This window comes from Aulonocara stuartgranti (genome assembly GCF_965226115.1).
Source record: "Aulonocara stuartgranti genome assembly, chromosome: 7".
Taxonomy (NCBI): Eukaryota; Metazoa; Chordata; class Actinopteri; order Cichliformes; family Cichlidae; genus Aulonocara; species Aulonocara stuartgranti.
In genome coordinates, this window is record NC_138945.1 from 65726485 (window position 1) to 65752146 (window position 25662).

The window sequence follows — 25662 nt, forward strand, 5'->3', positions numbered from 1 at the left end:
TTCCTTTGTAACTGTGACTAAACTGGCATGTCTCAGCTGGGAGATGTGCCGGCTTTGACTGACAGTCCATGTCTGGAGCCTGTACTTTGAGTCTCACGCAGACTTGTCAAACACGGGCTCTGTCAAAGCATCCTTCACTCTGCTGTCAAGCACAGGAACCATGGAGAGCTGCAGAAGGTTTGCAGCTCCAACCGCAGATCTCTGATTTACCTTATATTCTATATATGTGCATCTCTATGTGTGTGTGTGTGAGGGAACCAGAGAATGAACAGACTTCTCAGTGTTTTATTAGAGCTAAATTTTAGAAGCGTGTTGTTGGCATGTTCCCTCTTTCCCTTGGTAGGAAAAATCTGAGGGGTAAAAGCTAAGTGAAACATTTTTCATGCTCGCGTTTTGGCAAGATTGCCCGAGAAGGAAAAAAAAGGAGCGAGACGTGTATACCCCAATCAGATCAGTCACTAAAATTGCATCTAGAAAGCTTTTCCAATAACAGCTTGATATTAGGACTTCAGCGTGGTGTTGATGTATGTTATCTGCAGAGAAAATCTGTTAAGTCTGTGCCATGTGATGCCAACAGTCTTAAATATTGTTTTCACAACTGTGCAAGCTAATTACCTTTAATTTTTCATCTGTGCTCCAAGGGTTGTAAGAGATTGTGATTAGTGATTCATTACTTCTCATTACCTGGCCTGTCAAACTGTTTCCTTTACTTATTCAAGCTGATTAGCTGTACATGGCCCGCCTCTCTCAATGAGGCTGAGAAAGAGACCTCAAATATGATCTGCAGATCGGCAACAGTAACTAGTAGTAATAAAAGGATGGATAATAATGAGGACACGAGCAGAAATTAAAGGAAGACGAGAAGAACGGGAAATGTTGGTGATCGTTTTCATTGTGGGAAAAGAGAAGAAGAAGAAAAAACAAAACATCTGTTAGATGTGTTTAACCCTGTTTAACGTGTTTAAATGTTGCACTTTCAGACCAAAACACTTGGCGTAAAAATGGCTTGATTCCGACTTCAGGTTGTAAAGATAAACCCCGCGTCGACAGTCAGTGGGATGACATCTCTTCCTTTTCTCCAGAGAACGGTTATTTATAGGCGTCAGAGAATGAGGATTGATTTACTGCACGTAAACAGGATGTCATTCTCAGCAAAAGGTCAAGGTGAGCCAAAGCTTAGGCAAATAAAAATACAAGAATTTGGCATCTCTGCATTCTACTTGTCTGTCAAGCCAATCATATGCACACAGCCTTCTCAGATCAAGTGACAGCAGGGTCTAAAATTGAGTCCAAATGTAAATAAGCACTAAAAAAAAACACGCAGGCCTTCCTAAGCACAAAAATCCTGAGCGTGCTAGTGACAACGGTAGTGTGACATTAACTAAAACATTCATCACCATTAAGAGTAATTAACAAACTTCTTCAGCATTAATTAAAGTCCCTGCTTTAAGGGAAACTGTGCCTAATTAGGAGCTTTGACAGGATGAGGCTTTAGGGATGAACCATATCCAGAGGGCTGTTGGAGGGGTACAAGCTAGTGAATTTTCTAGAGTTTTCCTCCTCTTGTCACAAAACTCTGTGTCCTTGGTCAACTCAAAAGATGGTCTGGTCTAGCTTGGCACAGCCCTGAAAAAATATTGACAGGTATGACAGGCCTCCGATTAGCCAGTCAGCTGGAGGCCCAGACCTTGTCACCTGTCAGGTAGAGACATGAAGGGTGAATGAACAGAGGAGGTAGAGGAGGATGGTGCAGAGACAAACTTGGAGAAAAAAGAACTGGTGACATTCAGAGTTAACTGGGTACACACACGTGCGAGAGGCAGCTGTGAAAAAAACCAAACAACACATGTATATGGCGCCCGAGTCACCTGCAGAAGTGTTTGTGAAGCACTCCATTACAAAAACCAGAGGGTTTGAGGATGACAAATGTGTACCCAAAGAATCTGTGATTGGATCGGGGATTAAGGGGCTGCCATGTCTCTGATGGGAAACAGGCAGGAGACAGACAGACAGAGAGTGGAAGAAAGAGAAGGAGATGGAAGGAAAAGAAGGGTGGAAGGAGGACAGTAAACGAATGTCAGACTGCCCAGGCAGGGAGACAGAGTGGCAGAGTGGGTGGGCTTTGACAGACACATCTCACACAGGCTGACAGCTCCGTCAATAGCCCCAGGATGGCCGCCCTGATTGACAGCTAGCAGGTGGCGCATGAATGGAGTTGTCAGCCCGACTGTCAGTCAAAGTCACATCGCTGTGGCTACGAGGCCCCGGCTGAACAGGCACACAGCTGCCCAAGGTGATCTCTGGGTATACAGGCGGGCTTCTGGCACGGGAGGCTGAGGCAGCTCAGATCACGCTAAAATCACCATACATGGCCATAGCAGCACACAATAGCTCAGTTGATTGTGCCTGTGTTCCACTAGTGGATAGATCTGGTATATACACACATGATTGGTTTGACTGGATTGAAAAAAGTAGGGGGGGGAAATCATTTGAATGTACTATCGATGAATCTCTGCAGTTTTTCCATTTCTTTGGTTCCCCTTAATTGAGCATTGTTCCAGCACGAGGGCATGAAGCATAGGAGTTAATGGGCAATAATTATATGTGAGAGAGGCTTTCTCCCTGGAGTGGAATCCAGAACAAATGGAAGCTCCGATGTGCAACATTCTACTTCATTACATCTGCCGCGATTAAAGCCTGAACATCTGGCACCATATCCTGACAGATCGACAAGACTTCTGGACTGGAAGGGAAATCGAGCGATATTTACAAAAATGTAACACAGGGTATTTACTGGATGAAAGAACAAGTGCTTTGGGCAGGCACGGTACACTCTCCCTATCAGACAAGTGCTGGACTGATAGATGCATGTAAACACAAGTAAATCGTTTGGACACTTTAGACAAAATGAACGACACTAAGTACCCCAGCTACACATTCACATCACAATGGACTTTATTATTATAGGCAGCTTCTTTTGCTACAGATAAATACATACTGTGGCTCTTCAAGTAAACACTGGAATGTACATCAAGGTTGGCTGTTAACTTCTTTTTAACAATCTCCATCATCCTAATCCTTTTGAGGTGAAGCTAAAACAATAACCATAACTGTCTGTATGTGCTGTTAATACGATAACATCAAGTCCCGCAGAGGGATGTCACGCCGATCTGGTCTGTCTCTGGCGCACGGTTGTCTCCCGTGATGCTCAGAGGCAGTCTGGAGGGCATCTGGGGTGTGTGCGAACGTCGAAGGCGGCGGTCAGGGTAGAGACTGTTGTCAAACGGCTTACGGTGCACACAAAGGACGTGAGTCTTCAGGTTGCCCTTCTGGGAGGCGCTGTAGGGGCAGTAACGGCACTGGAAAGGCTTCCGAGCTGGAAACGAATACACGGGAATGGGGTGGCGGTTAATGTTTGCAACAAGTAAATAATCACAATCCCACCGGGCAGTTTTTGAGATTATAATGCATCGGGTTTGTGCATGCTGAACACAACACAGTCAGCCAATAAAATCAAAGAAAAACAAGTTCCCTGACAAAAAATAAAAACCCTCACTGTGTGACGCAGAATAAGCCTCTGCTAAAACAGAATAATACTGATTTCTGTGAAGAATGCATGTGGTATGTTTTTAGTTCTGGATAGCAAACATTAGTCTTGGCAGGTCATTTTTCCAGTGCTCTACAACAGATGTGGCCAGGTGAGATGTGAGAGAAATGTTAATATTTGTTATTGTGCACTGAAGCTGCTGTAGGCTTGCAGATTGTTGATTTTCTGATCACTTTGGCACTTAGCCTTCATCCTGTGACACCTAATGGGCTGACGGGTTTTTCTAAAAAGGCATGCAAGTTCATGCTCATTATTACACACTTCCTGCTCACAACTCACACATGCACGCACACACACACACACACACAAATAAATAAACACGCACACAAGTGTTGAGCTGAGGAATGACAGATGTCTGCAGCTGGGAGGCAAGGCATGCCAAAACGTCCTGTCTGTCCACCTCCTTCGTGCCCGCTGCATAGTTTCTCCATAAACAATGTGAACATACATGACCCAGCACACAATGTACCCTTAAGATACAAACAACAAAGCTTAACACTAGTAGCTTCCAGATGTTTATCCAACCTCAATAAAAAATCAGTATGATACCAAAGCCTTCAGGCTTGCTAAGATCAAAGCAAAAGTGACTCATTTACCTCTCTACCTAGACAGCCATGTGTCCTTGTTCACCGCTGTGCTATTTTTGAGATGTTACCTCATATAATGACTTTCTCTTTTCCCCTCTGTCTAACACTTCAATGTGTTTTTCTGTGATTCATGGTTACAGTAAACCATTATGTGCTGATGTCATTTGACATCACTTCCCAAAAAGTGAGGGCTGTCTCAGCCTTTTCACCCCGCCCTCGCCTCTTCCACTCTATCATGCTCCTCATCAGAGCTGAGACAGCTGTACACAGCTCAACGCTCGCTTTCACATCTACATAAAAAAGGTGTTTTTTGGAGGCAAAAGTGGGAAAACTCACAGAAGGTGTGAGCAATAAAAGGTAATGCTCCATCTGTTGCTGTATAATAACCTGATGGCCGTAAAGGACACACACACACACATTTACAAACTAGGCCTGACACATCTGAATATCATCAGGATAGCACAGAAGGGTCTGTGTGTGTCTGTGTTTGTGTGTGTATGAGAGACAGAGAGCTGGAATGAACAGCAGTAAAGATAAGCTTTGTCAGACCCAGGTAGAGTGCAGTTTGTGGCGCACCTTAAACTCTGCCTGCCTCACTTAAGCTTCCCTGGCTTCAGCCTGACGTGGAAAGACAGGAGAGGAGGTTGGATGCATAAAAATAAACACTCCTTGTTAAAACTTTAATGTCATTTTTCTGACTTCCGCTTCCTCAAATTTCACACGTTCCCTTGTAACTTGATAAACTTGACAGATTTTCCTCAATCTTATCAAATCCTTGTAAATGCACTCAGGCGCTGTGAACAATTCTGTAGCCTATTACACTTTCATAAAGTCGGTTAATAATAAGCTAAAAGGTCTTGGGCCTACATTAGTCGCTCGGTGCCCAGCGTGTCTCCCCCTTCTCTGCCTCTGTTGCCTTGCTTTCTGTCCCTCCTCGTCTTCCTCAGTCTGCTGCTCTTTTAGTCCTCCCACCAGAGGAGAGGGGAGGTCCAACAGAGGGCAACCTCCAAATAAGTTCCATTAATCACAGGCCAGAGTCTAATGTAACTAATATTTTACAATTAGAGGAGACAGCAGTGGGCTCTTAGCCATCCATCTCGCCGCCATATGATCCTCCATTCACAGGCTACTCAAGCCACAGCTTCAGACCAGCCATTCACTCAAAGAAATACACTCACACACACACACACACGTACCCCTATACATATATAACAATGCATGAAGAGACTCAACAGGAAATGAGAAGGGTGGGATTGTGTGGTGTTGAAAGAAAGAGTGGAACTCTGCCAGTAGTACAAAAACAGAGTGATTACTGACTTTGAATCTGCAGAACGTTGACACTGAACTTAAAGGATAATCTCAGTTCCTTGCAATTTATTTTCACAGTTGCGGCCAAAGGAACAGGACAATACGCACAATCTTTCATGAATAAGTCAGATTATAAACAAACCAACAGTTTAACCACATATTCAAATGACTTTATTCAAAAGATAAACTGAAAGTGAGTGAACTTGAAATCACAGCACAAAAAGAAAAAAAGATCTGTGCGCACATAAATAACCTGTCACAAGTATGTTCGGTTAGAGATGAACCAGAAGGCAAGTTTAGAATTTCTTCAAATGGATGTGTTGCACCTCACATGTTATATTTCAAAGAAAAGGGGAAAACTTGGGAATTTGTTTTAAAGTTCATCACCCGACTCTGGCGTGTATTCCCAAATTTCTGCATGTTGAATGAGCCTTTTACTAATTCAAAAATCAAGATATTGCATCCAGAGCTAGCCTACCACTCAAAAGGTTAAATATAATCCTTTCATCTAACTTGTTTCCCCTCTTTTCATTCCTTTAACTAGTTATTTTATTTAATAGGGCTAAAACCTCTGTGTACAGACTAAAATGTGTCAACCTTGGATCAATTTTTAACAGTAAACTAAGCAAAGTTTTTATATATTCTTTAGTAGATTTTTACTTATTTGAGTCTTTCAGTTGTAATTCTTCTTATCATCATTCTATATATCAAAACAGTAGGTTTATATGTGGTTATATTGTCTATTATGGGAAGTATAGTTTTATATATATATTTGTTTTTGTTGCTATTGGGCAGGGACTAGTACTAGAAAAGCATATCCTGCCTTGCCTTTGCATATTTGCTTGAGGTTGTACACATGTATGTTCACACCTGCATGCATGCAATGATGTGTTTGTGTGTGGTGTGTGCGTGTGTGTGTGTGTGTGTGTGTGCAGCGAGAGTGTGTTGTGTGTCACAGGCTGAGATAATGACCATGATGACAGTGGCGGGGCCGACGGGGGCCAGAAGAGCTGAATGGTGACGGATGACACAGGCCTGAGCTCTGATGGCACACAGACAGTGAGTGATGACTGCACATCCTTCCCAGTGCTCCACCCTTCATTATCTCTATGGGGAGAAGCACGGCACAAAGGCAGGCCGCGCTGCCCTCTCGCTGCCCTCAAACGACATCTGCTCATAGAGACAGCCGCACTACCGCTCCTCTTTCACCTCGCTGTCGCTCCATCTATCTCCATCTATGGTGATCTTTCTCGCTCCTTTTCTCTCTCCTTTTCTCCTGCTCTCTGTCACCCTCTCCGCGGAGGGTATACAGAGGTCAGACAATGAGATAATGACTCACCCCTTTCAACCTTTCAAATCAGGGCCTTTTCTTTCTCTCTGTCCTCCATGTTCTTTCATTCTTAATCCTTTCTTTATCGATCTTCTCATGTTCACTTGTTCTCATGAGTCTGAGGCCTGATCTGACATCACCGAAGGAACAGTTGACATGGTTAACTGGTTAACTCTTTTAAAGTTGCCCCAAGGCATCCATTTTGCAACATGACAGCATTCTCAGAAATAGTTGTCCTAATTGTGCCTCTGAAATATGGATGCATGTCAAACTACTTGGGAGTGAGCTATTTACCGCAGCCTCAGCTGTTAGAGTGGTAAATGTTGCCATCTAGTGGTTGAGCCCAAGCAGCGCAGAGGTAAGAGAGTGTTTAAAACACAAGGGAGGGCTCAGTGAGACTAATGAGCATGCAGACAGGTTCAACCAGAGGTCACCATCTGGCCAATTACCACTGCTGGCACATTGGAGCCGACCTGAACTGTCATCACAAACACATCACTCCATGTCCAAACTGCCCAGCAATATGTCACCATGCCACTCGACGTGCCATACAGTATGGAGAGGATGGGGTCAACAGAAGACAGCCCCATGACAAAGCCACCTGGTCAGCGCTGCAGACAGGACAGACTGCTAGGCCACCTGCTTAGCTCAGTTTTAGAGGACACTCGATGGACTCTCAATGTCAGCCCCGCATCTCACTGTCCAGTTTGACTGACAGGTGTTTATTGTGCCTTTGAAGTCAACTTCCTGAGAGAGAAAACGCAGAGGATCAATCTGCAGTGAACAAAAGGCAAGCGATGCTTGAAATAGCTCCTTGCATTGATCCGATTGCTGAAAAGTGCAGGCCACAGTTACGGTATGGCCTGCTGCATGTGAGGGATGAACTGTTTGATGTCATTTTTTCTGCTTTTCGGAGGAAAGGTTTTTTTAAAATCAATGTTTTTTAATCCAAATGGCATTATACATAATAAAAGCAAGAAAGAAACATGAACAGTGTGACGGCTATGACAGGAGGTGAAGGGGAGGGGTGCTTCTCGGCATATTATAATAACCATCTGTACAATCAAATAGAAAACTACATCTTGCTGTTAGAATCATAAAGAAAGGGAACAGATGTTAATCCCTAATGGAGTTGACAGGCACTTTCCTGTCTTTCACATGAACATATTGAGTTTCTGAATAAGAGGGGGATCAGAGGGAAGGTGTATCATGTTGCACTCATAATACATGCATATCAAAGACCCCAGCTGTTGGATTCCCTCTCCTGAGAGACAGCATTATTAAATCTGCACTCAGCAAGCATATCACACCAGCACAAGAGCTTAAGCCTCTCCATCAGTGGGCTCCATTGGCTTGGCGATTTGTAACCTATCACACTAGGAGATTATATCACCCTTTAAAGTGTAGGGGTAATCAGTGCCACACACCTGTGTCTTCTTTAGCCCTTGTTTGAGATCAGATATAAGATCTGCAAGAAAAAACTCAAGTGCTATAAGTATAAGGGAAGTGTGCTGTTCATAATTGGTGTGATTCATTCACACACTCACACTCGATCTTCACACTTCTGCTGTCAGGTGACGAGGGCTGAGATACCGCCAAAACTTTTTTTGGTGTTCTGTAGCAGGATCCTCACACCAGACAATGTATAAAAGTTTGAGCTTGCACTCTAGTTGGCCAGTTATATATAGAGCTTAGTCAAAAAATAATAATCATGCTCTGTTCCCACTCGCAGCAGTTTATCACATGCACAGAAATAATGTGGTTCAAAGCATAGCTGCTGTCTGACCACTAGGTGGCAATATTTGCCTTCGAATCTGGAGACAGCTCTGGATACATCTTGATAACAGTGACAGCTGCATTTAGTGTATGTGATATATAAGCTCGTGCTCACCTGATGCAATGTCTTTCTCCATGTTCCCCCCACCGTTCAGACCGACTTTGTGGGCGCTAGCAGGTGTGCTGTTGAGGCTCCCCTGGGATCTGAGGAAGGAGAGCAGGCCGCCCTGGTGCTGAAGTGGATCCGACTGTCCTGGAGTTATGCTCTCCAGAGAGGAAATGGGAGATTCAGCCACAGCTCTGACCCATTGTCCTAGCTTGTCTTGTTTCTTTTCACCAGCACCCTCAAAATCAGCGCTGGCCTCTCCCGGCTCTTTTGACTCGAGGACATTATTTTTCAGTATTTTCCACTTGGCAGCATTGTCATTTTTGTCCTCCCTCCCTTGGTCAGATTTCTCAAATTCACCTTCACCATCATGAACTGTAGAGCCTGCGTTCTGTGCGTTCATCTCCTCCTTGGGTCCGTGCACCAAGAGGTCAGACTGAAATGTGGGTTTCACACTGAGTTCAGCTGGTGCGTTCGAGTAACTTTGTCGCTGGCGGGTAATGGAGGAGGACAGTCCATTACTAAAAACGCTGGACATCTGTACCAGCACAGCAGGAGACACAGCTGAATGAGATGTGACGGTGTCTGGCCTGACAGACAAATCCAAAGGCTCATACTGGGACTTCCGATTTTGAGCAGACAAAGAGCCGTCTAGACCCGCATCTCGGTCAGCGAGATCGGACTGCTTGTTAATGAGCAAGGAATTTTCGCTGTGGCTCTCCAGACCGAGATACGGCCCCGCAGCCGGGCTCCAGTCCTCCCTGGATCTGGGTCGGAGCTTGGAGCTGGGGTTAGGGCTGGAGCTGCTGCTGCTGCTAGGCTGTAGAGGAGAAGAAAGATCCCCGTTGTTCTGCCAGTTGGTGAAGTGGTACTGATCCAGATGGAAGCCGAGGGAGGCTGTCTGTGCAGAGGTGTAGTCATTTGAAGGTGGACACCTGTAGACTTTCTCACCTAACAGCAACAGATGACAACAGCAAAAACATAAGACAAACTTAATCAAATTAGGAAAGCATGTGCATATGAGACATACTGAGCATTTGGTTCTGAGCATGTACCAACAACAGTTGTCTAAACATGAAAAATGTTGCAATCCCACACCAGGCTGAGTTGAATGATTTAAGTGCTGCCCTGCAGTAAATCAAGCTTGTAATCAGCTTTCAGCTCCAGTGATCCATCATTTTACAGTATGGACGCCACCACCATGTGCAATAAATACACCCAAAGACGTTAACACCAAACAAGATTCTTCCAGAAATAATAAACAGTGAGATTGTAAAGCAACTAGAACAAGGCAGATGTTGCAGACAAGAACCTCATTCCATCAAAACCAGTAAGTGGGTTTCCCAGTCAGAAATAACGAAGTCCAACATGTGAGCAGTTCTGATTAACCACACCATGTACTGTAGCTGAGTTTATTTTTGCTTCACACTTGAAAAATGGTGCGTTGGAAACATAATTCAAACAGTACAAAGTGTATTATTGTGGAGAATGACAAAGGGTGATTTTTCTCCTTTTAGCCAGTGAATAATATCCATCTGGATGCAAGATTTGATCTCGCATACCATAACTTTTAATTAAAGGTAATTTAAATGTCTTCTTCCCTCTGTTTACCTTCAGTTTAATCCTTATAGCTATCACAGAAACACCCTTCAGGGTTAAACACACTCCCTGTGACCATTTTGAGTTAGTGATTGTCTGAGACCTCTGCCTTGCACTGTCTTTAAACAGCCCAGCTGTTTCGCTGCCATTCCAATTACAGTAAAAGTCATCCGATGCCATTAAGCCACAAATATTGGCAGTTTATTGCCCAACACTCTCCTGGCATTTGAAGGTCAGGTCATACATTATACTGTGTCTTTTAGGGATGTGTCTGGGATAGGGAGATAAACCCACCACCATTAATTTAATTCTATGCATATTGATGCCTTATTGTTCTTCTTTAATGGACTAATATCTGAGTTACAACAGTGATTCATTCCCCGCCAGAGAAATATCAATTTCATACACCTCGAGATCTGACCCTGAGGTAATTCTCTGAGGTAAATCTAAATCTAATGATCTGTAGTAGTTACTTTACTTTGTTTCCAACTTTAATAGAAAACCTGCATTATGAGCTGAATGGTAGTAAAGAGAGGGCTGTTTTTTACTATTACAATTTACAAAACCGTAAAATAACACCCACGTATTAATTAAATAGAGCTCCAGCAAATGAAATTGAAAAGTCACAGCTGAAATGGGAAATTCGTGTCCTTGAACTAAAGTCTTCTCCTTTTGTTTGCACTGCACTCTGAGTGTTTATATGTGAGTGTGCTCGTATAGAGCATGTTTGATTTAAAGTCTACGTAAGATTACATGTGTGTGGGGTGTGCAAGAGCGGGAAAGAGACTTCAACAGTGCCACACCCTTGTCTCCAGTAACAGACCAAAAAAAAAAGAGAGAGAAAAAAAAGATCCAAACAGCTTAATGGAACTCTTTCAGACACACTATATATCTCAATTATTCTGTGGCTTAAATTACGATGACATTACCGGTCAGCTCCAAATGCAGAAAACACATATATCTGACCTCATCTTTCAGTGCGGACCTTCCTAAACCCATTTGCCAGCCTTCATGAAAGCGGTTAAAAACAACACAAAGACTGAAGACTCTGCCTTTTTTTCTCTTCCTTTGGATGGGTGCCATCTTTGTGATTGCCTGGTTCATGCTAACTTAATCAGTTTAAGATTTACTTACAGTGCAGAGGCGCACATTATGTGAGGGGAGTAATTTTAGAGCTTAGATTTATCAACCAAAACTCCAATTACTGCATCATTACAAACCCCAGCCTCTCTCACCTAACACAGAGCATCTAATGAAGTGATGCGTATGAGTTATCCGCCCTTACTGAATGTGCAAGGCGGATGAAAAAGGTAAATAAATAAATAAATGCCTCAAGTGAGCCGTGTCTATGGAAAAAGCATGCAGCTGGGCTCGGACGAGTGATTCATTTCATATGGAAATGGGCTTTAAAATTTACGTCCATATATCACCGTCAATGCAATCACGTACTCACACACTATATGCTTACACATGCATTTGGCAGTTATATTGTAGGTATCAAACTCTGTATGCAGCGGGGTTTTGCCTCTTTCTGTATATATGTAATCAAGCAACTGAAATGCAAAACAGAGATACATAGTGGCTGGTTTGGTTTAAGATGAAACAGTGAGAGTGAGAGTCACACACAAGACTGGTGAGAAAAACAGGGGCACCAGATGTTCTTTGATGTTTATAATAGCATATATTATTAATATTAATTAGACCACATAGTCAATGACGCATTTGGGACGTTTCCAAGTCAATTAAGCCAAATGGCATTCAGGAGACGGTGGAACAATATTTCAAGGCAGGTGTTCAGAACTCCCTGGGTAAATCTTTTTATCTGCATGCTAGGAAAACAAGCATTTTGAGCTTAATTTGAGCCTCATATCTGCAATAATAATTAAAAAGAGGATTAAAAGACAGAAGTGAGAGGGAAACGGCAAAGCCAACAGGTAATCAGTTTAGACAAACCAGTCAGACTGACTCTGATCTGTGAATAAGAGCTGAATTTGTAAAGCTATGACAGAGTTAGATAAGGACCTATTTAGTAAAAAGATGCTTTTTTGCTTTCAACAATCACAAAGAATAGACGGATGGAAGTGGAACAGCCAAAGGAAAAGTGATATTCTGCACAGCAGCCTGCTTTATCTGTGTTTCTGGGTAAACCGCTGCTCATATTACCATTCACAGTTTTATAGACGCTTATCACTTCAGGCTCTCTTGGCTGTAACAGTTACAGTAAAAGTAGCATAAAAGCAGGGAACACATGTGGGGACAACATCGTTACATGGTGCCTGCTCGCCGACCTTGAGGTTAAGAGTATTGAATGGGACTAATTAATAACTGTCAGCGCATTTTAGCAGTTTGTGTTTTCTTCATTCAGATGTGGGATCTAGCTGGTCCAATGTAGGTCAGAGGCCTGCAGCATGGACCCTTTGTGAGCTTTAAGAAGAGTCGTTATTCTTAATCTCAACTTATAATTAAAGTTAAAGCGCATTTTGAAATCTGTGCTGATTAGATATTGAAAGAAGGAATTCATAACACGCCTCCTATTCAAATCAAAGTCAGATTTCTCATTTACGACGCTGGGTGTTTGTAGTTAAAAATCTAAATCGGGCGCTGTAAGAACCTGTCTCCCACTCTGACAGCCATGACTGTACTATATTTGCCATCCATGTTGGGTACATCAATAACTTCATGACCACCATAGGCTGACTATGAATAATGTAGCCTGTAATTCTGGACTAATCAATGTTCCTCAAGCCGAACATCTGGCAGTGGTAATTCTTCCTCAGCATCTCCGCTCTCCTGAATTAGAAAACACTCGCTCTCTCACTCTCTCTGCCTCCGTGTCCAAGCATCGAGACAGACAGACTTGATCAGTTACAACCCCCCACCTCCGAAAAAACTTATCCCTGTTATTAAACCCTCATCAAGTGGTGCGTGTTCTCCATATGTGTAGGATTTACCTATCTGTCCCGCAGCAGACCTGTGCGTTGAGCCAGGGCCAGCAGCGTGTGATTGTGTTAATTAATCTGTCATTGTGAGCACAGGGAGCAGCTGCAGAGGTCTCTGGGATATATTGTCAGAGCTAAACAATGCGGTGCTAAGCCCCCAGAGTGAGTCTACCATTACACAGGACTAAGAACAGAGAGGAGAGGAGGAGAGGGGGAGAGAGAGCCTGCCGGATCCATCATTGACTAAAGCAATGACGCCTGACCTTTACAATGAATTAGTTTCCATGCTTAATATTGACTGAAATTAGAGTCTGATACTGAATGTGCCATCCCAGAACTGTGCACGCTCAAATCCTCAGCTAGCCAACTATCGTAAATGTTTCTGGAAGTGACACCGTATGGTCTCGGAGATAGGGGAGAAGAGGGAAAGTAGAAACAACAGAGCTTGAATATGTTTCTTAAAGAGCAACCAGAGAGGGATTTGGCTGTAAACTGTGAGCATTTACATGTAAATATGCAGATGCCAGTATGTGTGTACAATATGGAAACAAAACATCTAATGAGATTAGACCTGATCCATTTATCTCTGCTCTACGGCCATCATTTAAGAGGATACTGGCCCAAATCCCACAGGAGCGCAGCAGACTTAGATGCACATAAGTAGTTCTCTAACACTGGAAGAAAATAACCGTAAGCATAAGCTGTGAGGAAAGCGAACAAAGTTTGGATTTATCTTTTCTTCTCGTCTCTTAATAACGCCGTTACAGCAGTAATTTAGACTCATGATAACATGTTAGCAGGATGCCATGATAAAGAAGGCATTTACCCATAGAGCCGAATCATCTAAATCACCAGGTGGAACAGAAGACTATCAATAAAAATACCAGGTGGTAGATCAAATCATAAAAATCACTGGGTGGTATATATCAAATCATTAAAAACACCAGATGGCATGCATTAACATCTTGTGCCCCTGTAGGCAAGGGGTGGGGATGTGACGGATATAAAATAGAGGGTACTAATTATCCCTACAATTCACCATGATGCCATTATCTTTAAAAGGAAGACAAAGTCCTTGTGGATGATAATATCTGTAGCTGTGTTGCTGACCCTGTGCTTGCTTCAAATCCACCTACTCTAAGTAGTCACAAATATGATGACACATGTTTTACATGCACTTGATCATTTCTGACAAAAAGGGGAAAAAATATAACAATAATAAGATGCTTTTATGTCAAATATTTTGAGATTAGTTCACAGATGGAAACATCAGGGACTAATTCCTAATGAATGATTAAAACGTTATCTAGAGGCTGAGACGTAGTCCTAATCTTTTACTCTGAAGACTTGTCTTCCTGCACTGAATTACCTGTAGCTGGAGAAGAAGATTGTGGTCGATGGTCCACAGCGCTGCCAGAGTTCCCCGTCTCGGTGATCATCTCTGCTGGCCCATGATGACTCACGCTGCCGGGGCTCCCAGGTCTGCTTATGGTTTTGGTGTCTGGGTCACCAAAGCACAGTTTCCCATCATCTACAGGGAGACATCTCTCTGGCAGATAGGAGGAGCACTGCTGCTGCTGCTGCTGCTGCTGGTGGTCTTTAGGGCTGAACATTTGCTGTTCAATAGGTAACCCTGGTGTTATGATCTGCCAACCCGCATAGCTGCTGCTGTTGGTGAGAGCATCTCTGGCAGCAATTATTTTCTGCAGATATTCCATGCTAGAGGAACTCAGCGGAGGGTGGAGATGATTTAGACTCATCGAAGAAGAGCTCTCTGCATCTGTCACCGCACCAGGCCCCGAGGAAATCATCCGCCCTAACATCTCTCGGACCTTCATGTCAACACCAGCTGCAGCTATCATCTGGTTGTAATCTGGGTGGTCCACTCTCTCAGCTGTAAGGAACCTGTTGTGAATGCGGGAGATGTACTGGGAGTAGAGGTTGCTCTGATGCTCCGATGGCGTCAGGTTACTCATTTCAGCAGAGGAATCACGCTCGGGAGGGAGATTGGTCTTAGCAGCGAGCTTATTAAGGTGCACCTTCATGTGGTTCTTCAAAAACCAGGGTTCCTTGAAGCGACGGCCACAGATTTGGCAGCAGTGCTCAAAAGAATCCTTGTGTTTCCTCATGTGGCCCTTTAGGAACCAGGCCTGGCTGAAGGTCTGGCCGCACACCTCGCAGGGGAATTCACCGACAGGCTTTCCCTGATCACCAGCCCCAATCGCGGGCTTTTGCCCTGAGCCCGAATCGGCTGTGATATGTGTCATTTCAACATGGCTGATGAGCTCCTCCTCGTGTGAGGCAGCAAACTCACACAGAGTACATTTGTAGGGCTTGTGGAGGATTCTGATGTGGCGCTCAAGCTCTTGCTGCTTCCTGAACTTTCCCTTACAGAAAGAGCAGCGGAAGCCAGTGGTTTGGGGCTGGATGGCCTCGTCGTGAATTGTAGTCAACTTGGGAGAGGTGGATCCACATGGCTGGCTGTCTGCTGCGCTAGAGTTGCTTAACAGCTGAGGCTGTGTCGGAAAAGTCTGCGGTAGAGGCTTTTGATGGTGGTTTATATTAGCTGCTTGCGGTTGGCTAACGTGACTAGCTCTCATCTGCCTGTCTCTTAGTATCGCCCTTTCCTCGAGCTCGTGAAGCAACCTGTTCTCCTCCCTAATCCTCCCACGGCCTTTGCCCAGAATGCCTTGCTTGTGTGTGCGGAGGTGTATCTTCAGGTTCCCCTTCTGTGCAGCCCTGTGGTCGCAGTACGGGCACTTGAAAGGCTTCTCACCTGTATGAGTGCGCATGTGAAGGGAAAGGATGCTGTTGAAGCGGAAACGCTTTCCACATAACGGGCAGGGATACTTCCTGTTTTTGCGGTTATCATCTTGGGAAGAATTAACCTGAGAGACAATGCTTTGATTGGTGACTCTCAGGAACTGGGAAAGCTCTACTCTCCCATTCATGCTGCTGAGAATTCGTGCATCCATGATTTGGTTGGCCAGAAGTGCCATCTGGCTCCTAATTGGGTGGGTAGATGGGGTAATGAAGCTGTCCTTTCGGGGACTGGGTGATGTTACAGTATGGTGGTCAGGGGTGTCTAACTGGGACAGTCTGAAGGTTAGTAAAATGAAGTGTTTGCACTTATTTAGCTGAAACAGGATGTGGATTCATGCTGTTTAGATGACGTGTCTGTTTCCTGTTTGTCTGACCTAAAGAGAAAAACAAAAGGTGCATTAAGTTATTTCAAAGTCTGCTGCAGGAAATGTATTATTTAAAAAATTAGAAGCAATAAGAAGAGCAACTAAGTAAGGAAAAAACAAAGCTAAATAAATATGGCCATGTGTTGTCAATGAGGTGTAAATCTGTACTTTTGCAACTGCTGTATAATGCCAGTTATGCACCACAAATAGGTCAGGAAATAGTGCAAAGTAGGTTCTGACTCTCCTCATCCTGTCTTAAGTATACCTGTGGTTTTACATTATTGTTGGAGACTGCGAAAATGCTGATTATGTATAACCACAAAGGCTTCCTCAACAAATATCTCATCTTTACTAAAGGGTAAGTTGAAAATCTTTGTCTAGATCTCATTTTGTTAGTGACACACAATACTAAGGCAGCAGAAACATCAAAGCCTATCTGCTTCTACTTGCCCTTCCTTCGCATTTCACAAATCTTTGAAATGCTTTAAAGAGAAGATTAAAGTAAATAGTTAAGCTTTTTCAGCAGGTCTGCTGCATATTTGAATAAAACCGTTACTAGGATAATTATGTCACAGGAGTACTGAGGAAAATAAACAACTTAATGATGGATGCAAAATTTTAAACTAAAGTTAAAGGAAGCATATCTGAATAAAAAGCCTGCCCTTCCCAGCTCCCTTTTTTATTCGACTGTAGCAGCAAAACAAAGATTCAAATTCACATCGTGCTACAATGGTAGAGGTCACACAGGCGAGCCCTGCACAGCTCTAGTGCAGCACCAAAGGGCACAGAACAAAGCCTGCACTGTCCACACTGAATTAACACAGGCTTACATCATCCTGGACTGCAACCTCAGTCAGTCACGAAAATGATGTACACAAAACCACACAGATAAAAAGTTGGCAGGCAGGGAGCAACGGTTCGTGTGACTGGCGTGTCCGCTCTAAGATGTAGATTAGAAATCAATGTGACCATTATGGTGCTGACTTAATCATATCTGACAAGAAAAGGTCTGTAAATTATATCTTTATATCATAGATCCACTTTACAGCTCCTGACCCGATATTCCTGAACAGCCTTTCCACAAAAGAAAGCAAATGGGAGGTTAGCCCCACTTCCCACGCATTTTCAAGAATGGCCGTCAGTTAGACCGAGCTCACATTTGCCTTAATTAATGTCATTACTGTGCAGTTGCTCTTATTGTACGGTGTAGCCAATATAAAGTCTGCAACCAATCAATAATGATTGATTGAACTTAACTCTAAATAGCTCTGTCTCTGCAACATCTTCTGAAATCACTTTGACGATGGTTTAGTGCACAAGTGCATGCCTTCTTTGCTAAACACTGCACATGTGTACTAGCTCGGGGTTACATTTAGCCTTTTAAAGAGAGATTGAGCTAAACAAGAGAGCAATAAGAACAATCTGGCACGACACAATCTTGCTGTCATACTCCGGCACAGTAAATCACGCTTACCTGGGTGCCAAAATGAAAACGCTAACTTTCATGTAAATAACGGCCTTCCAAATCAAATCTGATTATGAGTATAACCCATAACAACGTCAACCAAATGTTAGCTGATTAAAAAATAGTCTTAGTCAGCAAAGTTTTGTTTGGTCAGTCACAGAAAACTCCAACAACCACAGGAAGTGGTGACATTGCGTCAGACAGCTAGTCACAGATAGACAGTGTCATTTACAAGAGCTGGTGTCTGCATTTGTTACAGTGCACATGTCAGGCAGGCAGGAAATCCAACGTGTGGGCTCATTTTGTGAAGGTAAAGGATGACACCCAAGAGAGTGACAGGCAAACTCTGCTGGCAAATATTTTGCCCATCATTCATCCATCTCAAACTTAGCTTATCATCTAAAACCTGTAAGCAGCCGCTTAGCATGGCTGTTCATTATTATGCTAGACTGACCTTGAATTCTCATGTCTTGCAACAAATTTAAAATTAACATAACTTTTGCTGTTGTCACAAACAGGCAGCTCGCCTCCTGTGTGTTCTTGTATCTTTTAAAGCTTTGTTATAATGCTTTTGTATTCTTCTGCAGTGTAAAACAGCAATAACAATGTTATACATTACTCCACTCAACTCAAACCATTATCTGGTGCCCCCTAAAATATATATATATGTTTAAATAATTAAAATAATATCCTAATTGTGGAATAGCTAGTCAGCTACTAGTCAAGGAGATAGCTCTACCCCTACTCCACAGCAAGTTTGATCAGGCATGAAAATGTTGCACATAAAACCACCCGGATAAAGAGCTGCCTGCAGCCATGGCTGGTGTGAGCAGTGTGTCTGCACTGAGCTCAGATCAATGTAAGGCTACAGGCCTGACCTAATCACATCTGACAGGAAGAAAGTGAGCGAATGATATTAGCATACACTAGATCTACTTCATATTTACTAAAGTGATATTTCTCTGATTAACTGCGCATGGCAACGAGGCAGAAAGCCGTCATTGCTTGTGTGTGCGGACTGGCTTTGGTGGGAATCTGTGGAGATAGGAGCGGGGCCATCAGGTGTTTTCACTGTCAGAGTGGATTAGGCTCTTTTAGTGCAGATTGAGAGAGCGCTTGATTGTTTTGAAGCATTGTGTCACAGTAGCGCCTCTTAGGTGTGGACGCACATATACGAACAAGGAGCAGGTGTGATTTAGCACAGGCAATAAAAGGGAAACAAAAATGTGACACATACATTACAACCAGCCAAGGAGGCTGTGCATTTGGGATGATTTTAGATGTGACAATATCAAACACTGTTATATTTACTTTCACTGCTGTCAGGCGAAGGGGATTCTATAAAAGATTTGACCTACAAGAGAGTGGAAACACGATATTTTTACCTTGTAGTGCATTGCCATGTAGGATGGATGGATAGATGCGTCGAGGCCTAGAGTGATGAAAGTGGAATGAAACACGTAAATGAAATTTATAGATCAGAAGTGCGTATTACATTTTTCTTTTTAGCAGCGGTTAAAATTAATAAAAATCCATTAATAATTTATGTTGGTTGTTGACTGAAAAATACAATAAATGCACCACAAATGGCTGCAAAAGCCTTCTCCCAACAGCTACAGTGAGCCCTCTAATAAGCAAAGAAAGCTAAAGATCATCTGATGTTAACATGACTGATAACAGCCTTTTCGTGTACGTTGTTTTCAGATGACCAAAAACTGGAAATCCTTGTTTAATTTCAGTATGTAACTATTTACCGTCCCTTGTAATAATGTGTAAAAATCTACATGTAGTGGCTTAGATGTGTTCAGTTTACCCAGGCAGGCTGACAGTTGTACGCATGATACAGTAATAAAAACTCAACTCAATAGTGAACACATGCAGTTAAAAATGAAACACATATGTAATTATAGAGTTGGATGCAGATACTCATGCCTCATATGAGCAAATAAGCATGCAGTCTGACATTTAATATGTCTGTTGATGTCCCAGATTCTTTGTAAAATGCTTCAGCCTACTTCAAAATTCCTGGAATTCCTGACTTCCCAGGCTGCAGAAGGCAACTGTTTATCACACATGAGCTTATGTAAAGACAGTGAAAGCCCCATGCTATGCTTTATGTCCCCTGTATCTCACTTCATCCACGTGCCCACCCACCAAATCAGCCAGCCAACACTCCTGTGGACTGCAATGTCAGGGGATGAACAGCATGCTCAAGGAAGAGGGCAGTGGTAACACAGCTGCCCACCATGACCCATACAAAAGATAGCACACATATACTTTCTGACAGCCAGATTAATGAAACCCTATAGGAGCTTCTCTGTAGGCCCCCCAAAAGCCTGACGGAGACAGAATAGTCTAACCAGCACCATTCATTACTGCAGGAGTACAGAGCACAGAAAGAGCACACACAGCACTGACAAACTAGCTCCTTGTGAGTAATAGCTAAAGAACTCATAAAAGAATACATACACATTTGTTGCGGGTGTTGTACGTAAATCTATGCCACTCCTTCTACCACTATCAAACCCCCCCCCCAAAAAACCTGTCTTGTGCCCCTTAAAAATAAACCTGGCATGCAAGTGATACAGCAGTGATGAACAGTTATGTGAGAATCGGCTATTTCAGGTGGCTTTCGATTAATTTTGTTTGTCTCAGTCAGCAATGCAGATTAGCGGCCTTGAATGCGCTGCAAAGGGAAAAATAAGTTCCTCTGGCAACATACTAAAAGCCACAGGGTATAGCACCTGGAACTCAGACTGAAAACAGCAGGTTTGCTTAGAGGCAACCAGCTGTGTGAGTACCTGTATGAGTTGGTGGCGTCTAAGTCTTTTCAGATGACAAATGGTTCCAATCCGCGTGCAAGGATAAGACGTGAAGAGTGAAAGTGTGCATAGGTACTCTGGTGAATACGAGCAGTATCATAACCATGTGTGTGTGTGTGTGTGTGTGTGTGTGTGTGTGTGTGTGTGTGTGTGTGTGTGTGTGTGTGTGTGTGTGTGTGTTGTAAATAAATTCTGGATTCGTGAAATTCCTTCGTTGTTTTCATTAGCTCTCATACACTTCGGAGTGAGGAAATATAAACTTCACTCTTCTTTGTCAGGCATTTGCAAACACACCCATTTTCACATGCTGTCTCTATCTTTCCATAACACACACACACACGGAGGCATATAGAATGTATTTAAGATCACTAATGTGTAAACAGTTGCTCTTGTTTGCACAGACCACCTGTTCTTTCTGGACACAAACAAAGCTTTGGCGTACGATGGGGTGTGTTAACAGTGTGGGGTGGGGAGGGGATGCCTCACAGAAGAGAAGCCTATCCACATGGTGTAGGCTGCATCAGATGGTTGGGCCCTGCATGACAGCAGTCAGCTCCAACATAACTCGCACAGATCTCAAAGAACACAGCTTCTTCAGTCTGCAACAGACTGACATGTTTTGCTTTCTCGACAACTTCCCCGGGCGGATGCAAACTCTTGCTCGCTATAACGTTTAAGTTAGCAGCCCTCCTAACTGTGAAAGGATCAATTTGTTTTTGCACTGCATTTGTCTTTCACATTGGCCAATATTTGCAAAAGTGAAAGGAAGACACGAAAAAAAAACTAGATGTGTCTATTTTCAGTTGCGAAAAAAAAGCACTTGAAGGCACTAAAACAAAAGTCATTAAACGAGTCATCACAAAATCACAGCAGGAGTCTGGTAATGCCACTTACAGTATCTCATTAAGCTATGGCATCCACAGCAAAAAAAACCTGACAAACAAAGAGCATAATCCAAGGCACATTAGCTGGGCTGATAATTCAATGAACTCTCATTTGGCAGCCATCTTGCCCTTGTGATGGTCTTTTTTCAGCCGCAGCAGCAGAGCACAGACCCCTCATGAAGTTCCTCTCTCTCTCTCTCCTTCTTCCTCTCCCCATCAATCTATCTATCTCACACATACTGTATATCCCTCCTCCTGCTCTTCTTCCCTTTCTCTCACTCTCTCTCACATGCTCTCTAAAACAACAAAACATCCACCATTAGACAACGGGGTACCAGCGTAATTAGAAAATGACTTCCTTTGCAATCCTAGCTAAGTAGTTTACACACTGTAATTACAGGGACAAAATCATCTTTTCATCATTTCACTGATTGAGCTCATCAACCCAGTGGGATCCCAGGACTGTGCTCAGGCAACATCTGGGCTAAGAGAATTAGCCCTTAGTTTAGCAGGCCTTACACAGTGGCAAGCAACGCAGCATGACCACCGGACATGGTCACACATCTCTAATTGGGACTGTATTTTTTTTTCTTTTTGATAATTAGGCCTTATCAAAGAGTCATCATCCAGAGGAACGTTCAAAAGGTACCCACCTAAACACAACAGGAGACATTAGGGAAGAAGAGCGCAAGCAACGCAAAGGATCATCTCGATTTTCCCACACTTCCCAAAATGCCTTATCAAACTTTTACTCCCCTGCAACAAACTCCTGTAGTTGTTAACTGAAGCAACGAAGATCGACCTTGGTGCACAACAACGTGTCTTTTCGCAGAGAGCTCTGTTTACTCTAATTCTGTGTGTAACTCGAGCCTTGACTTTCTAACAAACACATGCGGTTCCTGGAGTTGAAGGTGAAGTGCTTTCGTTCGTCTCTGTCCTGTCGAAGGACTCTGCCTCTGTGTGTTGGCAACAGAGGCAAGTGTTTAATGTGGCAGCTGTTAGCCTCGTGGATTTTCACTAATCACTCTCTCCTGATTACTCTGATGAGTGTATGATGCTCTTAAATAATCAACCCGCAATGAAAAAAAAAGAAAAATAATTATCATCATCTCCCTAAGTAGTGCAGCTGCACCCGCCTGCAATAATTACAACTAGAACAGGGCGCCTTCTCTCGTCACTTACAACCACTTATTATTAGAGATAACGCTAATTGGTGCAGTGGTGGGCGACAATTCTTCATGGGGTTCATCATAAAAAGCCAAACCTTGAAAGTTATGGCACATTAGAGGTCTTAAAGCCAAGGTACGGTATTAAACACTGCATGCTGAGACACGCCGATAATCTGAGCCAGGGGAGTAGTAGACGTCCTATCACTAGCCCCCTGGTTGCCTCACTACCTTGCCCTCACTCCACCCTTCCCCCACTCGTGGTATCAGCCTGGCAGACACAATTAACATTTTCATAAAAACAATTCCCTGCCTCCAATAGTCCAATGTAATTTGTTTTCCATCTCTGTTCATTAATCATTGTTTAAATCGGTGAGCCATCCCCTCCACTCTGCCATCTGCACTCAGCTGTGTTACAGATATGACACCTTCCCCCTTAATGGGAGCTGACAGCCAAGAGAGGAGGCCTGTGGAAAATAGCTTCCTGCATGTGCACTTCCACCTCACATACTGCCAGCAGGTGAGAGAGGGGTATTTAATGGGTTCTGATTAATCTCAAAGGCAAACAACATTACACTACAACATTATACAGCATGCAACCCCTACATTATGTGCAAGTATGGAACAGCAGTATAGAAAGTGTGAAAAGCAACAGTGGATGGAATAACTAGAGCGAAACTCACACAGACATGCTTTACAACAATGGCAGAGCATTCCACATTTTGTCAAAGTTTTTTTGTTTTTTCTCCTCTTGTTAAATTAGTGCAACGTTCCTACAATATGCTATTGTTTTCCTGGAATTGGGAGCAAGGTTATTAATTATTCACTGTTGTGTTCTCATATGAGGGGGCTATGCTTTTCACTGTATTGCCTCATAGCTCAAATACTTAAGGCCATAGTACTCGGGCAAATTTCATGAGGCAACATCACAGAGATATTATCACAGTGCAGACACTTGGCAGATTCAAAGTTTCCTGAAGAGTTTGAATGACTGGAAAGGTCAAAGTTCTACGATTTCCACATAATGCATCGGGAAAGACTACATAAATTACTTTTGCATTGCTTTGTCTCCATACTCAAAGTGATTTTAAGCCAAAGTCTAACTAGCTTAGGCATTTTTTTGGGGGGGGGAGAAAATCCTACTCAGTGTGGTGGTAAGAAGGTGCCAAAAAGTTCATCTGGCCTGTTGATTTCAGCGTGGATTACAGATATTCAAATCATGTGCCTCATGTTCAAACAAGTGCTTCTATCAGGGGAGAAAGTTGCCAAGCAGAGCTTTGTCATGTAAGCTGCATGAATTTACCGCAGCATAATGAGAAAACGGCTGTGGCGCTAAATTTAATACAGTTTCATCCACTCACCCTCCCTCTCTCTAATTTCTTCTCAGTCATAATGATAATAATTTTTGATACCCCTCTGGTGTCAGTGCAGCGTATAGTTTACCCTTTTTTTGTGGTGCCACCTGAATATGCACTGGCCCAATTTTTCATCAGGAACTGTGTCACAGCTCACGCACACTCTCGGTTATAAAACGCTTTAGACAAGCACCCCAACTATTTTTCAGGGTGTTTCTAACAAGGAGAGCAGCAGCAGTATTAGTAAATGATGTGTATATTCAAAGCTGAATATTTCATGTTGATTGATCGTACTGACTGCCACCCACCTGCTCCTCCTCCTGTCCCACCGGAGCTGGCATGAGGAGAATTCAGTAATTGAGAAGAGCAGAGCATGGTCTCTCTTTGCTCACATATGACAGATGGGGCATCATCGCTTCAAAGGAGAGCATTTGGAAACAGGAGGAAGGAGAAGGGGGGCAGAGGGTGAGGGTGGCTTTGAGAGTAGCTGTGCCACTCTGTACAGGTGATAGTTAAGAAAAAAGGTTACAAAACCTAAAACGTGGGCTTTTAATGCTGCTTGAGGTGTCAAAACTACAACTTGAAAACTGTGAATTCTTTCGGGCTCCTGCTTGTCTTTAACAAGCAAACTGGGGATTGTAATGCACAGCCACCTTGCGTCATTCTTATTCATAACTACACAACTTATAGTATAAAAACCCTCATTTTTATGTTTATAAATCATAATTTTACATTATGTGAAAGAAAAAACCTGTATGCAATAATATGATATAATTGAAGGTTGCAGTGAAATATGATAGAATATGATGCTCGTGGTCTAACTGTATACTAATTATATGCTCAATAAACACCAGAGAAATACACAGATTTGGTATTTTTTGCGTTCTATTGGATGACTCTCGACTAATTTTTACGATGAGCTGTAGAAAATTCCTTAGTCACCTTTCAGCCCTCGCCATTACTTCCTTTTTAACAAGAAAGAAAACCAACAGTGGCATCCCTGGGAAACGCGTGTCCATCAGAATCAGACTCGTCAGAAACTTTTCACAAATAACTTGGGTAAATCTTTAAGAGTCGCAGTGATTTCTCTTACCTGGCCAGTTCGAAGAGGCGCGGAGGACACGATGTGACAGCTGGAGTTCAGTGGAGAGTGATGTTGAACTGGATGACTGACTGCTGACTGACGGACTGTACGCTTCACACGCTTTATCATAAACGCCCAGCACACAGTAGCGCACTGATTTCCTCCTTTAACTACCTTTTCCTCCTCGGTCTAAAAAAAAAAAGCGTTTACACGGTTTAGCCAGACGAAGCCAGCAACGCGCTTTGCTCTGTAGTATTTCCAGTTGAAGAAAGAGGTAATGAAATCTTATAAAAAATTACTCGGGATACTTCGACATGTCCCGAAGCCGTATGTCTCCCTCATCTGGCCGCTGGTATGTAAGTGTAACAGACTGGTACCGTGCGTAAAATGTGCACCAGCGTCTCCAGAACGCAGACTTTAGAAATCAATAACCCCCCCCCCCCTCG

At 43.2% G+C, this 25662-nt stretch overlaps 1 protein-coding gene and 1 long non-coding RNA gene across 4 annotated transcripts in view; one reads left to right on the top strand and one right to left on the bottom strand.

Annotated features, from left to right (window-relative positions):
- The window catches only part of LOC309710741, a 28130-nt gene extending 19278 nt beyond the window's left edge, over positions 1-8852 (top strand). Inside the window, exons 2-3 of the long non-coding RNA XR_014277789.1 lie at positions 6438-6561; positions 8764-8852. This is a non-coding gene — a long non-coding RNA (uncharacterized lncRNA). The remainder of the gene's footprint in view (positions 1-6437; positions 6562-8763) is intronic.
- Positions 1608-25610, bottom strand: LOC309710733 (zinc finger protein 536-like). Of its 3 annotated transcripts, none has more exons than XM_082540467.1 (5): positions 25226-25610; positions 19291-19337; positions 14622-16449; positions 8724-9665; positions 1608-1695 (listed from the first exon to the last, which is right to left on the bottom strand). In XM_082540467.1, exons 3-5 carry the CDS (start codon positions 16249-16251, stop codon positions 1670-1672), a joined length of 2598 nt encoding a protein of 865 aa, XP_082396593.1. In that variant the 5' UTR covers positions 16252-16449; positions 19291-19337; positions 25226-25610; the 3' UTR covers positions 1608-1669. The 3 variants fall into 3 exon arrangements, with proteins under 3 accessions (XP_082396593.1, XP_082396591.1, XP_082396592.1); XM_082540465.1 differs by lacking the exon at positions 1608-1695 and adding an exon at positions 2932-3376; XM_082540466.1 differs by lacking the exons at positions 1608-1695; positions 19291-19337 and adding an exon at positions 2932-3376.
- Positions 25611-25662: the final 52 nt, after the last annotated feature.